An 18,439-nucleotide genomic window follows, 5' to 3' on the forward strand; every position below is an offset into this window, starting at 1 on the left:
ACCTAAACTGAAGGTACTTATCAAGAATTGTTTCTTGATTTCCTGCTTAATTTATTGCATAAAAGCCATAATATACAACAATGATGGAAACCTTGAAATTTGATTTCCTTTGAACTTGGGAAATTACCACCTGGTTGAAACTTAAGGTATACGTGTAAATATTACATAGCTAAACGTTTAGCAAAACTCTTATTACAAACCTAACCCCAAAAACATATAACTGGGGTTCACAACAAAATAAGGTACCGAATTACATCTGTGCTCAAAGGATCAATTGCATCTTGATTCCTTCTATACAACAAAAGAGCTAACTGCTATACAACAAAACTCTACATTCTAACAAACGAGAAAACATAGAATTCTTGCCACCTCTAATATTCTCGCTGCTTCCAGGAAGAACCTGTGCACGGAAATATAATAGGGTGAGCTGCGAAGCCCAGTAAGGTTTTAAAGCTCCATGGGCCTTTAATAAAAATGCATGTAAATCAAATAGTTTATGGATATGCCAGATTTGATAAAATAGCCTTCATATTGTTCATATTGTTCTTAAAAATAACTTAAGATGAGAATACTTCATTTTTCTTTCATTTAATAAATAAAATGACATAATAAGGAACTTGAATATAATTCAGTAATCTTATCTTTGAACATACTATTAAATACTTTATCATAATTTCTCATCAGATTTATAACACATTCAATATACCTTTCTTATCATCTTACTTTCCTTATAATTTCCAAATAGCTTTATACCTCACTTATAATACATATTAGTTAATCCAATTGTAAGTCTGTCACTACTTTGGGAGGCTTTCAACACAGAGTGTCAGGCATCCAACATTCCCCACAATGCTAGGTAATTCCGGAATCATATCATAATATATACTTTCAACCATGCGGGTAGGTTGACATCCTCCACAAGTTGGTTGTTACCAACAAGGGCAGGTACAGCAGAACCAGTCCCACTTTTAATGGCCAATCAGAATCTCCATGGAAATGCCAGTACTATAACCCCTACTGGCTGAGTTCAGAACATAACAATGGAATAACCCGAAAACTACATTTTTCTGATAACTTTGCTTTTACATAAATGTTTCACAATAGTAGCATATCCACTTCGTTTTTAAATAATATGTTCGTGATATAAATCATAGCATCAATATGCTAAAACTATTATGTATATAATATTGAATAACTCACGAACACGTATTTTACTTAAATCATGCATATACGTAATATCTCTAATTAAAAGTTTTAATACATAATATTTTTCTAAACAATTTTTTATACTTATCAAAAGCACGTGTTACAAGTCCCTTACCTGAAAACAGAAGACGCGAGAGATTGTACACGAGAAGCTCAAGTGTCCGTGTTCTCGTTCTCACTGCCTAAACGAAAAACCAAAACTTATTACGGACAAACTCTTCCTAATATATAAACTTATACCTCAATCACAACCTAACTCTCAAACTCAAGAAAATCTTAATTCCCATCGCATAAAGTTCCCCAAAACATTTGATACAATCATCAAACACATTTTGCAGCCGAACCATAGAGAAACCAATTCATAGAATTTATATATGCTTCAAACATACCAAAGGATGAGCGTATTAAATTATAGCCCAAAACATACACCCTAACTTGGGAATTAAATCCACAAAGTCAAGTGTAGCATATGTTGTTCACTGCTCATTCCAGCAACATATGCTCCATTTGTAAAATACAAACGGGCTATCCACACACATCCAATTGTCATGAAATTTTACAGAACTACTCCCCTGTATGTCCAGTATATACCATAAAAATTTCGGAGTCAAAGCATAAACCCATGATTTACTAAAAATCACACAAAACAGGATACTCAAATCTGTCCTGTTAGAATTTCTTGCAACTTACAAATTAAACCATTATTTTTATGTTCATCAAAATGTTGTGAGACCACTTCTATAAAAACCATGTGTGTCTTAGAATTCATAAAAACTACTCCTTGCATCCTAATTCACAAAATACGATTTAATACAAAATTTTCTTGTAGTAAACATCAAATCTGTCACAGAGACAGCTTCAGTACACATTCTTACAAAATCATCAACAAATAGCAATAGGTCTTAATTTCATTTGGGTATTTTTATGCCTATAGTATACATATTAAAATATGTTAATAAGCATTCAATTGATCAAAATATCATCAAACTTTCAATCACTAAAACAGAATCATAGTTCAACCTCTAAAATCAGGATAGAGGATAAAGAAGTAGAAATAAACAAATGAAGTTTTGATGACTTACCCCCAACAATTTGAAGCTGAAATTTTAGTGTTAACCCTTTGATTTCTTCTTTAGAGAGGGATATTTTACTTTGGTGAGGTAGAGAAGGCTGCCGTGTAAGAAGGGGAGAAGAAGGAAACAAGAAGAAAGAAAGAGGAATAGAGAAAGAAGAAAAGGAGCTGCTGGACTTCAAATGCAGCCAAGAAAATAACAAAAGTGAGAAGACTTTTGCACCCCACAGTTACTGCACGTTGTACTTGTGCATTAAACGCCTCAAATTTGGTGTTGTGCTTCTTTTGAATGACAATTCACAACATGCTGGCTTGGGCCTATTGGTACGTTTGGGCTAATGGGCTTCCCACTCGATGCAATTTACCAAGATGGGCGGCTCCTTAAACATTCTGGAAGTTTAAAATGAAATACCTTCATTATTCAACAGGATAGGACTAGGTCCTTCTGGGTTCTTTGCATCTTGGAACCAGTATCATATATTCTGAGAGTTGCTAAAAATTTGATTCGCATCTCATCCTTCCAAGTTTAATTAATTAAGTCCAAGTTAAATAAACTACAAATCTCTCATCTTTTAATGCGCTGAAATATGTTTCTCATGGCAAATGAGTTGTCAATAGCTAGGTACAAAAACACCCGAAAAAGAACCTAGGCACCATTTCCTCGCTAATTTATGTGGTATACTGTATATGTATTTGTTATTGCGATTACAATATAGGATATCACTTAACCTAAAATTTTAAACCTCTTTGTTTGAGCCAAATTATGATATATGAACAATTCATTTTTCTTATTATTATGTAATGTGAAACTTCACTCACACATGTATATCCAATCATCTCTCTCTCATATGTGAGTCTTTGCCTTTTTATGAGCTTCTAGGCCTACTTGGGCCAACAAACAAGTCCTACTCGTTCCTCTTCACCTATAGACTTTCTTTCCTTCACCAACGTATTATCTATAGGCCTCTCATATGCTATTTATGAAAACCACATTTCAATCTATAGGAACCACGTGTCAATCCTGCACACTCATTCATGAGAATCCAGCCCGCACTTCCTTGTGCATGGGAACACCTCATGCTACACCATGAATTAACACCCATTAACAATACTCCTTTGATATGCCTTTTTCTAGGATCGTTTGTGTGGACCTTTTAGGTTTGCTATGTCCCAACTCCAACTGTGAATGGGAGACCTTGAATACTTCGCTACCTTACTGCACACCACCTACAAAAGGAGGCTAAACACCTTGCCACCTTGTTGCACACTACCTTGAGCTATGATATCACTTATTGGGTCTCAATCTAGCCTTGTGTGAATTAAGAAAAACAACCAACAATTTTAATCAATCCCCCAAAAATATTATCACTAAAATTACCAAGCCAAAATATCAATCTTTAGTAAGAACACAAAAATATATGTGAAAAACATTTTCTCCTTGAAATGAAAAATCATGAGACAAACTTCAAATAAATTACTATTATAAAATCAATTAGAATATATTCTTTCAAATTTATGCCTAACTTGAGATCCACACCAAATACAATAATATCTTCTTTTGTGTATATCTCACGGCTAAAGAAAATTTCCTTATTTTCTTTACTCTTGCACACACTCACTGCGTTCATTGCAGTTTCTTCTTATTTCTTCACTTTGTAACATCACAAATAAGCCTCACAAATTCTCCTTAATTTAGTGTGTTTTACAAAATAACGTTGTTAACAAAACACAAACCTTATTATCTCTCTCCTTGCATTACCTCCCAAGAAATTTTTTTCTCTCTCTCTCTCTCTTGGTTTCACGCCCAATTCTATAATTCTTTCTCTCTCCTTGTAAGGAGAGCCCCTAGGCCAAGCCATTAAATTTTTTTTATTATTGTCTATTTAAAAGACTCAATTCCTATTCCTTTATGAATATGAAATACATTAATTCTTTAATAGGGATTAGGTTCTCCATCCACTCCAAAAAATAGCCTTTTTCTTCCAAGATAAGGAAACAACAACGACAACAACAACAACAAAAAACCAAATTAATTTTTCATTTTTCAACAAGGAAACCCAATTAACTTTCCAAGTCACAATTGGAATTTGAGACTATTTCCCAACAACTGTTTGGGTGTGGTTTTTGGCCACCAGGGACATGGGTTAGTCGAATAAGTAGTTTATTTGTAGATATGGCCTTGGGGTGGGGGTAGGTTATGGTGGCTTAATTTGGGTTGCTATTAGGTTTCGTGTTGTCTTAATGTGTTTGGGGGTGATAATTTCGAATAGTGTGAATGATTCCTTTAAATAGATTTTTTTTTATTCATGAAATTTTTAGAAGACTGTAAATTGCATGAGATTGCTTCTTGGTATAGTCGTGTTGTGAATTGAGAATTTTTAGAACTTCATTATTTAACTTCACCTTCAAGGAATGGGGGGCATTACGAGAATGATTCTAAGAATTAATTTTATATATATATTGTGGGGCCCAATAATTTAAGGACCAAGCCCGATTGCTCCTGGAAAATCTGAAGGCCCAGTCCGAGGAGAGCTGTGGCCCAAACTCTACAGTACAGAGCACAAAACAATTTTGGAAGGCAGCCGAGGACAGTTTGGTCCTCGGCAGATCCTGAATCCCACCGAAATAAAGGGGTAAAACTGGTATAGGGATGAATTTGTAAGGAGATCCAAAATATCTTGGGGAAGTTATCCTTACTACCCTTCCAGATAAGACCCAACACATGACAGAGCCGTACTCTGCAGTCTTATCAACCATACCCAACAATTCTGGAATTAGACTGATGGGACAAATATCAGTCTTGTAAAGATTGACCCTACACGTGGACGAAAGACAATTAACGCAGACGAGTATAAAAGAAGAAAGCAAGTAAATCTAAAGGGGGATCCCATCCCACCTCCGAAAAAGGAGGATCACATGGGAGAGAACATCTCAACAACACCGGACTTCACTGAAGAAAGTCCGTCTTTGGATAACCGGGGTTAGGCCTCAATGGTCCTCGGATCAACTCCGAGGAGTCCCATCCCATATGGTGCGACGTCTTAGGGCTTAAATGTTCAGGCCCAACACCTTTTTCTACCTGAATTCCTCTAAAACCAGGATCGGACATCGCCCCGCGACCAGCGGCTAGCTTTTTAAGCCCACTCTCTACAAATTATATTGTGAGGGATCTTCCGTGCGCGAGCCCAACATCCTTATTGGGCCGCCAGAGAGTCGTGTCCTTACATATATATATTTATATATATATATATATATAAATATATTTTAGAACAGAGAATTAATTTTATATTGTTTCAAATTATTCTCTCTTTTCAAATCAAGCAACAAAAGGAATATATTGATATTGTATATTTTTTAAAAGAAATAGTTTGTGCTTTGAATTGGGATGATGATTCACTAGTAAATAAATGGGTAAAACAAAAACAATCCTTGGGGTTTAGGTTAATGATAGGCATTACCAAGACTTTTAAAAAATATCACATTTTCTTCCTAAGCACAAACAACACTTAACACTTAACACCGTTTGTGCTCAATTCCCAAAAAACTAATCGTGGCCAGGTTACAAGTTAATTTGCTTCTTGCATCATGACCTTTAAGCTCTCTAACCGGCATGATGGATAGGAAATTTGAAATCAAATGTGTTTAAATTTGATCTCAATTGTGGGTAGGAACTGAATCTCATCAAAGAAGTTGGACCCATTTGCATATATCCAACAATTGGTCTTGATTGCAAAAGTCCGATAATGACTAGATTGTTGCAACTATATGCACGATGGGTAGCATATGGTGGATGGATAATAACTAGAGATGAAGGAGGAAACAAAGGACTTGGAGGAGCATGGAAACTTTTAAAAAGTGTTAAGTGTTGTTTGTGCTTAAAAATCAAATTGGATTTTTTTGAAAAATCTTGTGGTGCTTGGAATTAGCCCAAATGAGTGCTTTTTTTTTCCCCCTAAATAATTTTTTTCACCCAACATAAATATATAGTGTGTTTGTAAATTTCAAGGGAGAGCAGGAGTAGAGGGTAGGGGGAAGGAGAGGAGAGGAGAGGGGAGATGAATGTCCATTCCTCTTCTTTGGATGTTTTTAAATTAAGTAGGAGGAAAGGGAATAGATATCTCTCCCCCTTTTTTTGGATGTTTTAAAATTTAAGTATGGGGAATAGATGGGAAGGGAATGGTCATCTCTTCTTCTTTTCTTTTTATTGGAGAAAAAGATCATCATGAATATCATTCCAAGGCTGGTAAATCAACCATAACAACATTATTAATATCTGAAGGAACAAACTCCTACATGACTTCGGGAAAGAAAGCCTTGCTCTCTACTCTAAAACATAGTCATCTAAATTGACAATTATAAACCCTTATTTGCGAATTTTAAAGAAACTAATACAAATTGACATATAAGGTTAAATTTGAGAATTTAATTTTTTTTTTTTTAATATTTATAACTTGAACCCCACTCTTCTCCAACCAAATTTCCCTAATTTGGTTGAATCTTGATGTTTTCAACGGTAATATTCAAGGTTCATATCCCTTCTCCTATTATAACTATCGAATTATTAAAAATAAAAAATCAAAATTAAGGGTTGGGGGAAGTATTATACGCCCTCCAAATTCCTTCAAGCTCTTCTCTCTTTAAAAACATCCAAATAAGATTAATTAAAATTTCACCAATTGCTGCCCTCTTCTGTCTACTCCCCGTGACCCCATCTCCTCTCCCTCCACACACACTCTTAATTTATTTTTACCCCTATTTGATTTGGATGGCAAAATTGTACGTGGCTTAATGTTTATAAAAGGCTTAATGGACCACAAAAAATGAACAAATTACCAAAAAAAAAAAGTGTTATCATTTGAAAGTAACGAAATATATTAGTGATAGAAGGAAATTTGCATATTAACAATTAAAAAAAAAGAAGAAGATGATTTTGTTCTTAAAATGGAGATTGAAAGGGGGGGGGGGGGTGATATTAATCCATATAATTTTGACCATAAGATAGATTCTCTACATTTCAATCGAAATAATAGAAATTTGAATGATGATTTTATATGGGGGTGGGGGAGGGGGTAGGAAATGCAATTAATCCATTTAATTTTGACCATAATATAGATTCTTTGCATTTCAATTGAAAAAAAAAAAAAATTTTGAATAATGATTTTAGATATAAAGAAGCAATCTTAAGAATCTTGAGGTGAGGTTGAAAAGTCTTCATCTTTTCCTTTTTTCCAGCCCATCATTTCTCTGAAACCCCCCATCAAAGAGAAAAGTTGTCCTCTTTTCTTTTATAATAACCTTGGTCCCTTTCTACTAGCTTAGCAAAATAAAAAACCTTTAGTATTCAGCGATATATTGTTTTTTGCCACGTGTCAGGATATACATCTTCCATGATAAATTTTAAACTAGATCATATGCACGCATTTTAGGGTGAGCCAAACGTTACTCCGAAATCCACCCTAACAAGATACCCTAGGAAAGGAAATCGTGTTCAAATGTCCTCTGTCAAACTAAGACTTTTATCTTTCAAATGATTCTCTTCCTACTCACTAAGCCGCAAATTTCAAAAAGCTCAAAAAGCCTCTTTTGAATGTATATTGTTTAGTTATAAGGAAACTTCATTTTGCTTTCAATCAACCAATGACTTGCATCTCAATCATTGGAATTTATTAGGATAGTAGCTTTTGTTTTTAAAAAAAAAAAAAAAAATTATTTAATCAATGTGATAGTGTATTTGGATGCTTTTTTTTTTTTTTTTTTAAGTTTATTTGTTTATTTAAATAAAGTTAGTTAAAGCATAGTATAGCAAATAAATTATAAAAAAACTGCACAATCAAATTAACTAAAAAGTCCAATGAAAAAATCAATACCAAACAGAGTCATGTGATAGATATAAAATCACTTTAATTATACATGTAACCAATACTAATACTACTTTTGGGTCTGTTTGGTTAGTTTGAGTAATATTGTTTGAGTATTTTTGATATACATGTGGGTAAAAAAGTATATTGAAATGTGTGAAAATTAATGTTTGAGTTAGCTAACCAAACGGGCCATTTTATTATTCACCAATTCTAATATGCCATCAAAGTTTTAAGTAATGACCAAGTGATAATGACATTATTTGTGATGTCTTTTATATATATATATATATATATATATATAGTTCAAAGTTCAAACCATACCCGATTCTAATTAAAATAAAATAATTATAATATATCAAACTTTAATATTTATCCCTATGCACCCTTAATAGGAAACTAATAAAAACAACTGCGGGGACTTTCCCATCTAGTTCGCTAGTGAGGTATCAATTCTCCTCTTCAACAAGCAATGTTTATGTATTCCACATATTCTCTTCACTTTCTAGACTCCAATGAATCGCATTGTCAAATCCTGCCGAACCTAATTTGAATTTAAAAAAGAAACAAAGCAAGCTTCTTTCTTCTCCTCCCAAGTCCCAACATTATATATAAGAGTATTAATTGTTGCATATATGAGAGCAATACAAAGCTTGAAAGAAGTATAGAGAAAGATGGGTACAAGGGCTAATACGATTCCAATCATAAACAAGACTTACTGTTCCTCTTCACAGGTTGTCCTTGTAGTTAGGAGGAGGCCACATGTGACAAGTGGAGGAGGTTTTGTGGTGACAGATTGTAATCAGAAGGTGATTTTCAGGGTTGATGGGTGTGGTATTCTTGGCACAAAAGATGAGCTGATTCTGAGAGATGGAGATGGTAATGGAGATGCTTTGCTGCTGATCCGCCGAAAGGTACCTAAACACACATATACATGCATGCATCACCACAAACAAGTTTTATATGCATGCATTAATTTAAACGTCCTTGATATTTGACAGGGTAATTTGGATAGCCTCAAGGACTCAAAGTGATGGTGGTGCTTTAATTCTGATCATTTTTTAAATTTATTCAAATTTATAGATTGCTAAGCTAGCAAATACCGTTGGTCTATCAATTTCAAGTAAAATAAAAAATGTTATATTTAAAATTTTAAATAACACAGTATGATACAATTTTAAACCTGTAATATTTGATTTGAATTATGAAATTAATATGTTTGAAATGGAGAAGATCTTATTCTCTCAAAACTATGGATTAGAAGAGAGAATTGGGGAAAACCATTGTTGAGAAACATTAGTCTCCAATAAGAGAACATGATTCACTAAAGCAGGAAATGCTAGTGGGATTGTAAATCCAAACATGGACTTAGAAATATAAGCCTGCTTATTGTAGCATTTCCTTAAAAATTTTGGGGTTTTTTAAAAATCTATTTTGGTTTCTTAAAAGTAAAATTTTTTAAAAAATAATCATGTTACAAGTCTTCCTTTTCTGATGACTTCTAGAGCAAGCATTAATGTTTTTTTTTTTTTTTTTTTGATGAACATCAAGCATTAATGTATATACACAATATATTAAGAAATACATACACGTTTATTTAAATAAATACACGTACATGCATAATCAAAAAATGAATTTATTCTTGTCGTTTGACTTTTGGCATCTTTTCCTTTTTTTTTTTTTCTTTATTCTTTTCTTTAATTAAAAAAAAAAATAATAGAAGGGTGGAATGGTTGAGGCTCTAAGCATGTACAAGAAATGGAAAGGCTACACTTTTGATTATGAAGGGTCTCAAAAGTTGGTTTTCAGCTTAAAAGAACCCAACTCCTGTTTGGTAAGGAACAATGCAATGAAAATCTCCACGGAACCCAGGGTAAGCAACAAAGATTGGGACTTTACGATCAAAGGCTATTTCCCAGATAGAGATTGTAGCATCATCGACACCAAAGGCAACATTGTGGCGCAGGTAATTGAATTGATACTATTCTGGCTATAAACTTGTACACTGCGATGCTTAAATTAATATCAATATTATCTGAGGTTTTCTCATAAGGATTTGTTGTTTATGAAGTGCAGGTTGGAGTGAAGAAGGAGGTGAAGGAATTGATGGCAAGCAAGGATCTCTACCATGTGGTGGTGAAACCAGGCATTGATCAAGCTTTTGTTTTTGGTATCATTGCTACTCTCGACTATATATATGGTGAATCTACGAGGTGCTAATTAATATAGCAGACGAAATAATTAATGTTTTTTGTCACATCTGAATATGAGAGAACATAAGTAATTCTCCACATATAACTGATGCTATCATGTAATTATGCTTTTTACCTACCCTAAAGTTTTAGGACTATGGTATAGCTTTATTGTTGATTTTTTTTTTCCAAGTAATATATTATTCTGTTTACTACATTTGTAGTAATTATAAGAGTTTTGTATTTTAATGGTATTGTTCGATTTTCTAAACAAAGAGAACTTGAGCTGAAATATATTTTAGAGTTTTGGAATGATTTGTTTGTGTATTTGGAAAAATTATTAAAGAGTGACAGCTCCATTAATTACTTTTAAATAAATACATCAGGAAAACTACTATAATAATTCAATTGAGATTGTTCAATAAAGTAAAAAGAAAATAAAAATCAATGGAGATTCCTTTTACATTAAAAATTTTTTCAATGTATTCCATTAAAAAAGGCATAAACTTTACATTTTTTTCAAGATTTAGAAGAGTGTTGGTAGACAATCTTACACTACCCCACTTAATTTTTGGACTTGTGCTCGCGACATGCTGATTTAGACAAAACACGCTTGCTTTTGCACCAAGCCTAACTTAATTTTCATACTCCACTATCTTGAAACAAAGAATCTTAGTGAATAGTGGACACAATGCAAAAATATTCTAATTATCAAGTATAATGGGTCCGTCATTTGAATTTCAAACGACAGAAAATAAAGAAAATTCAATTCCACCCCCATCACCCAGCCCCTTCCAAAAGCTTTTCTTATTCAATGGTTTCAAGAAGAGGCATCTCTCTTACAATATATATGTGGATTTCACATGTTGCGAGAGGAAGATCTCATAAAACCATCTTATCAAATATCATACTATTACCATGCATTAGTCATGCACTATTGGTTAATGCTAAGAACTAAAACTACCATAAGTAAATAGTGAAGCATCAATAGTCTAATTGCAGTTGATTTCTAAGATTTGAATCAGTTCTAAAGCTTAGAGGAGTCCAAAAATTGAATTGACAATGATATATATATATATATATATATATATAATACGATAAAATATCATATTTGAACTTATGACGTCTTCTTTACTATTAAGTCAAGTCATCAATTGTTTCTCAAAAAAAAAAAAAAATAGTTAAGTCAATAATAAAATTCTTTATAGTATAATTAGAATTTGTTCCTAGATTCCTTATTTAACAATACAAAATTTAAATAAAAAATAAAAACTTTACCATTGAACTAAATGACTTCCCCAACAAAAGTAATAAGGACGAATAGGCTATTATTTGAGCATATTCACGAGGAGCAACTTAACCACCAAGCCAGGGAGATAAGGTTGATGTCTCCATGCTCTAGCATGGCCATCTATAAGTTTGAGGATGGAGTACCCTTTTGTTTTTGGGGTAAGAAAATCTTTTGTTTTTGGTAATTGAACAAAAAAATCAATAGATCATCTAAATAATATGCAATGACTTGTATCCTTAGCATCCTTTATTGTGAAGCTCATCAAAATTAAAGCTTCTGTTGTACACAATGCATGAAAGAAATTCAACGAAACAAATATTGGTTTATTGACAATTAGGTTTGCTTCCTAAGAAGTCTTTCTTGTCGATTCCTTCTTCTTTTTTTCTTTTTTTTTTTCTTTTTTTTTTCTTTTTTTTTTTTGATGCTTTGAAAGTGGATAAGCATTCAAAGAAAATGAAGAAAAAGAATGCACTAAAGATTCTTATATAACGCGGTTTCAATTAGCTTAATTGACAAGTTTTTTTTATCATTAAATAAGGAACTTGTATTTGAATTCCTATTTACATTAAAGGGTTATATTAACAAGCACCCTTAGGGTTTGTTAATAAATTATATTAGAAAAGTTTTTACACCACTTTCATAAAAAATATAAAAAGTTGCCAGAAAAATTAATTACTTTATTATTTTCCTATAAAATGTTTCTAAAAGTAGTTCCTAAACTAATGTCCTTAGGGCATTCATTAACATTTCCCTACATTAAAAACCAATAGAGTGTCTTTACCTTTTTTCTTTTTTTTTTTTTTTTTTTTTTTTTTTTTTTTTGTGAATAACAATAGTGTATTTACCTGATAATAAAGAGCAGTTATTATGGATTGAATGGCCTAGGTTGAAATTATATCCATTCTAGAAGAGAGTGGAAAGATTATTATTGATTAGAATTGAAACCGCCTATAGGAGATACAAATTTTGATTTTTAGAACCAGTAATAAAGACGCATATATTATGGTCATAAAAATATAGACTTGGGCTTAAGTGGATTATATTCCATCTTCTTTGAAAAGTTAATTCAATTTTTTTTCTTTTTTTTAAATAATGATCTATCCAGTTGCCGATCCATCAACATAAACATTTTTTACTTGACGTTTCAACTTTTTAAGAGTTTTTGTTCTTATATAGCTGCTATCTTTCATTTTTGAACTTCTATTAGGGGTTGTATCCAAAAACCAACTTTTTTAAGTCCATCCATTTTGAACTTAAGATGAAGCAAAAGCTAATTCAAGCAGTGTAAATAGTTGTTGCCCTTGTGAAACTTTTTCCTTCAATCAGAAGCAATTTGGCATTGTCCAAAAGCAAAAAACCGAAAGAAAAATGAAGATTCTTGGAGAATAATAATGCCAGTGATCATGTATTGATTCAGCTACATTTGACCCTCGTTCTATAGAGTTTAGATCCAGAAATCGAATCCCTTTATTTAACAAGAAAACACATCATGGAATAGTAATACATTACAAACATGACAAAGAAAATGAAATTAAAATCTCAAAGTATATCACAAGGATTCAGGACTTAGGACATCAGTCATCTCTAGTCCTAAACAAGTAATACCCAAACGACAGCCCCAACACAATGGCCAAGAAAACCCCTCCATTACATGACATGATGGCCAGCATGAGGAGGTAGCCAAGAGCCAAGTTGACTCCAAAAAACAGGGAGGTAACCAGCCGGGCTGGACTGACTCGTCGAGCACGACCAAGTTTGGAGAGAAGTGGGGTGGCAATGGGAGGGGGATTGGAGGCGGAGGCTTTGAAGTGGAGGCGGCGGTCCTCCATGTACTGGTAGAAGGCAGAGAAGAGAAAGCATACTAGTAAGGTGAGGATGTAACTCACCCATGTCCTGGTCTTCCACCAGTGCACCAAGAGGGTCACCTTCTTCCCCCAGTATATGGTCATGTGCATCATCTTCGTTATTTTGCTATCCAACACACACACACACACACACACACACACATGCACAGCTATATAAAGAGTTGGGTTTTGGTTGGTTGGGTTGGACGTATGTGTTAAGCAGAAAAGATAAAAGAAGAAGCTTCGTGTATGTATGACACTGTCATTTTATCATGTTCAGAATCATTCTTGGCTAAAAGATACACATGCACTCATTAACTTTCAATATTACCAGTATACCAAGTACCAACAACTAACCTGGGCAGTTTTATTACTTTTTAAGTTTTAACATAGGTAAAAACGAAACAACATTGTTGTACAGAAAAAAGGGGAGAAGCTTAGAGTGAGATTTTTGTGATTTTGTGCAACTATACCATACTTTCAGGAATAAATGGTCGGATTTTGACCATCATTTAAAGGCAAGCAAAGTACAATCAAGTAATTTTCGCAAGGATCCAAAAACTAAACATTTGATTTTCAAACAACCATGATCTAACCCATGATCAAACTTTCTACATGGACATTCAATGCAAATTCATTGTTGATATGCAACAAAGCGTCTATAGCAAAGATAAAATCACCCCATGTGCAAATACCAAGCGTCAAGCAAAATGAAACTTCTTCCAAGAAAATCGCATAAAAACACTCAAATATGGTGCAAAATCCAGCTTCAGAGCCCATTGAATTGGTATGAATGTATGTCTGCAAGCTGTATTTTCATCTATGAGAGAAAACTAATAAAAATAAAATAAAATATACCATAACTGGAGGGTTTAAATAGTTGGCCCTTGTTCAAATTCTAACATTGCCTTCGACATATGTGCCATCATTCCAGAAGTTTGATTATATCAATCTAATTATATCAGATGTCTGCCATTAACAATCAACAAATTAGAATAAATTGACTTCCAAATTCTGACATGCTCAATAGAGAGAGAGAGACAGAAAGAGAACGAGAGAGTTGGGGGGGGGGGGGGGGTGGTTGTTGCATAACAAGAACACTCTCAAGTCATTCTATAACCGGCGAATGTACAATACAAGATCGTTTAATTGCTTCTTGTTATTGGATGGTTTTGATAAGTTACCAATGTATCATAAAATAAAACATAATTGAATAGAGACCAAGCAAGATTGTTTAATTGCTACTACATTAAGTCATAACATTGTTTGAAGTCACTTAAGCATACTATCAATGAAGCTTACTGATTATTAATGGCCTATCTGGACATAAAATGTCTAAAGACCACTCGATATAGTCTAAAACAAAGACTTCAACATTAAGCATGGATCTCATGTAGTTGCAGCCAGACAGATGCCAATAATTATTTTTTGCTGCAACAAGTTGGGTAGAATTTAAGCCTATATGACTGAACAGATTACAGAGAGCACTCCAGGTAATGCAAAAAAATTGAAACAGCTAACTCAGTTTCTCCACAGACTGTATTATACACTAATAAACAAATCTAAATTCAGGTGTCCATTTTGGAGAGATAATATCCAAAGTGTATGAGCAGGAAGCCAAAGCCTAAAACAACAAATGCCATATGAAGATTCCAGTGTTCAAAAGAATAAAAGAAATAGAAAATGACACATCAATATTGCAAAAACTTGAGTTTCACAAATTTCAAGAGCAAAGAGAAATAATATATATATATATACACACACCATCCATTTTGCAGCCATCATATCACATTTAATAATCATATAGCACTAAGCAGATCACAATGATCAAAAGTGGATAAAGATGAAGAAGGTACAAGAGTTTAGATAACAGACAGAGGATAAATTTCTTCTGGATCAACATGAAATTTGTTATACATCATCAATGATATTTACTTTCATTTGCTATGAGAAACAATTTATGGCATTGACACTGCCATTCCAACTCGACACTATACCCGGTTTGCATGAGTTTAGTCTAATATAGGCACAAGGATGAACCGACCACCATCAAGAGGAGCTGTGCTCTCAGGTTCAGAAATCATCAAATATCACCATGCTAGTGATGAATACACAAGTCGTCAATGGGCACCTATGACTGACACAACACCCATGGATGTGCTCATCCTATAAGTGAGAAATATCAGATAGATTACTATAAGGCCAACTCCTAACACCTTGTTAGGGCGCATATCATTTCTTGGTAACACAACAAGTGACCAAATAAGTCCTGCAGTTAGAAATCCCATAGTCAAAAACAAACTACTATCTTGGGGAACTATGTATGAGGCAGGTCTCTTAGACCAGGCTCCAAGCAGCATTGAGATCCCCAAACCAGCAAGCGTGTTGAACATAGGCCCTGCAAAGCATCCTGACATGGCTATCTGTACACCATCTCCACCATTCATTGCCAGTGCAACATTTGACATTAAATCACCCATTGAGTTTCCCCATGCCAATACAGTTACTCCAAGTATTGATGGGTTAATTCCAAAAATTACACCTAATGCCACCAGCAAAGCAACAAGCTCATTTGCAACAATGTAGAACCAGATAATGCTCATGAAAAATCCTCCCAAAACCCATGGAAATAAAAATTTGCGAGGTGCTTCATCAGGTCTTGTGTATAGATATGCAAGAACACCAAATATACCACCCAAAACAACACCAATAAAATATGCTATTTGTCCACTCAAAGAACTCACATCATCCTGGGTGCTCCACAAAAATGCCAGAAGAATGGGTGCTAGTGAAGCACTTGCAATAGCATACCCTTTTGACCAGCGCTCCTCCTCAACTATTGGTATTGTCAACCGTCTCGGGAGTATCAACGGCAGCTCTAGCAGTGCTAAAATTTTTGAAAATGTGCAGTAAGCACTTCCATTCTCCATGTCCTCGTCATTCCAACCCCAATAGGACTTCGGACTCTCTGAACCAGCCTTCATGCCCTGGTTTGAATAGATTGCCACATTTGAAGCCCACATCCATTGAGGCAACTTACTTTGGAGATGTGGTACCTCACTTTGAGAGTCAGACTCAAGCAGTGAGGCATATATAGAATCATCCTCCTCACTCCCCTGAGAAAAGACACTTCCTCTAACAGGAAGTAATGGTGTTACAGCATCCAACCTTAACTTCCGAGCATGTTTCCTCAGAATCTCATTTGCAGCAACTGCAAACCCATAAACCACATAAATAGACACAAATGCTATGGCACCAGCAGCAGTCACCTTACCAACAGTCAAAATGATGGCAAGCGACATGATGCTGAAGAGGAAGAAACATATGTCTCTGATGAAACATTTCCTATCAATCTGAACCCTCTTCTCGGCCACACACAGCGATATTGTCCCCACAACAATACAAGTAACAAAGACAGCTCCTCCCAGTACACTATTAAGACCCACTTCGCCTGCGTCCTTTCCCACAAACGCAGCAATGCTGGAGAACACATCAGGAGCTCCATTCCCCAAAGGAAGCAGGGAAACTCCTGCAACAGTCGCCGGCAACTTCAAAAGATTCGAAAGCTTCTCCAAAGAACAACAAAAGTAATCGGCGGCAGTATTCCCCAATAGATAGAACAAAGCAGCCAACCATATGAACAACACTAAGTACCCCAAAACGCTAACATTCTCACAATCACAATAAAAGAACATGATATAATCAATATACCCGCCTGGCGAACACTCAGGATTGGCAATCAAAAACTCACATTTGCTTTTATAGCCCGTGTGTTCAGACAATCCGGCACACAGTTTCGGATCCCTGACCGCCAAATCATCGGTAGCCGACCCATTAACAACACCACCAGTAAAATTCAAAGAACTCACATTAACTTCAGAAATTCTTCTTCGACTAACAACCTCAAACGAATCAGCTCCACCACCCCAATCAGGAATCAGACTCAAATTATGCGAATTCCAACCCCTTCTCGTCAGAAAACCATGGCGATTGTAGAAGAAGAAAAACAACAACACCAAAGCACAAATTCCATTGAAACCCCCACGAAAGCGGGCATTTCTGGGACCCAAAAACCCCTTGGGTCGTTGTATCATATTATTAATCAAATCAAAACCCCTAATCTTAAAGTTTGCAATTGCAATCAAAGGAAAAGAAGGGGGTGGCGGGTTCTTGGGTTTCAGACAAAAACCCTAAACAAGGAATTGATTAACTAAATAAATAAATAAAAGGAAATTGAATTGAAGTACAACAAATAAGGTAGGAATTAAAATTATATGTAATCATATGATGCTGCAACAAAATTTACAAAGGTTATGTTTTGTTTTTGTTTTGGTTCCAAATTTTGCCTACAAGAACAAGAATTAGGGGTACCTGAGAGAGAGAGAGAGAGAGGGAACGAGAAAGAGGAAGGAAAAGCAGCTTCTACGTAATTTCGTTTACTTGTTGTGACGAGGCTGCGAAGGAAAGGATATTTGATTTTGATTTTGATTTTGATTTATTTATTTAGAAATTTCCTTTGTCTGAGCGCGTTCTGTACAATCTCAATCTGGTTTTTTCTATCAATGCATGTTGGTGTTGTACCCAAACCTCGCCAGTCGATGCACTTTCTCTTTTCTCTTCTCGCTAACAATCGGTCAGACCAACTATTTGTATTTGTAATTTTCTCACTCTATTTATGTCTTTTACGGGATAATGTTTACACAACTTTTTTTACAATGTTTCATCCAATTTTTTTTTTTTTTTTTTAAATTACAATGTAATCGGTTGATATTAATGCTAATTTCAATCTATTAATAAATTACTTTTTTTTTATATGATATTTTATTAAAATTTTAATTTTTTAAAAATCTTTTTTATCTTTCTTTACGCACAATAATTTTCATCTACTATTTTCCTACATTATCAAAGAATAAAAAATTATTGCAAAATGAATATTATCAGTATCAATTTATACAATTTTATACCCACTAATATGG

At 34.2% G+C, this 18,439-nt stretch overlaps 2 protein-coding genes and 1 long non-coding RNA gene across 4 annotated transcripts; 1 reads left to right on the top strand and 2 right to left on the bottom strand.

Moving 5' to 3' along the window:
• Positions 1-86: 86 nt before the first annotated feature.
• Positions 87-2,515, bottom strand: LOC115968973. The gene is made up of 3 exons (XR_004086832.1): positions 2,289-2,515; positions 1,322-1,388; positions 87-400 (listed from the first exon to the last, which is right to left on the bottom strand). It is a non-coding gene; the product is annotated as an uncharacterized LOC115968973 (long non-coding RNA).
• Positions 2,516-8,694: 6,179 nt separating this feature from the next.
• On the top strand, positions 8,695-10,515 carry LOC115966280 (protein LURP-one-related 6-like). 2 transcript variants are annotated; one of them, XM_031085533.1, is made up of 3 exons: positions 8,695-9,050; positions 9,857-10,102; positions 10,213-10,515. In XM_031085533.1, exons 1-3 carry the CDS (start codon positions 8,811-8,813, stop codon positions 10,354-10,356), a joined length of 630 nt encoding a protein of 209 aa, XP_030941393.1. In that variant the 5' UTR covers positions 8,695-8,810; the 3' UTR covers positions 10,357-10,515. The 2 variants fall into 2 exon arrangements, with proteins under 2 accessions (XP_030941393.1, XP_030941394.1); XM_031085534.1 differs by having other exon boundaries at positions 9,860-10,102.
• A 4,752-nt stretch (positions 10,516-15,267) lies between these two features.
• LOC115968581 (cation/calcium exchanger 4-like) lies at positions 15,268-18,095 on the bottom strand. Its single transcript, XM_031088003.1, has one exon. The coding sequence runs from the start codon at positions 17,555-17,557 to the stop codon at positions 15,584-15,586; it is 1,974 nt and encodes a 657-aa protein (XP_030943863.1). The 5' UTR covers positions 17,558-18,095; the 3' UTR covers positions 15,268-15,583.
• Positions 18,096-18,439: the final 344 nt, after the last annotated feature.

The sequence above is a fragment of the Quercus lobata genome, chromosome 11 (assembly GCF_001633185.2).
Source record: "Quercus lobata isolate SW786 chromosome 11, ValleyOak3.0 Primary Assembly, whole genome shotgun sequence".
NCBI classification, from domain to species: Eukaryota; Viridiplantae; Streptophyta; class Magnoliopsida; order Fagales; family Fagaceae; genus Quercus; species Quercus lobata.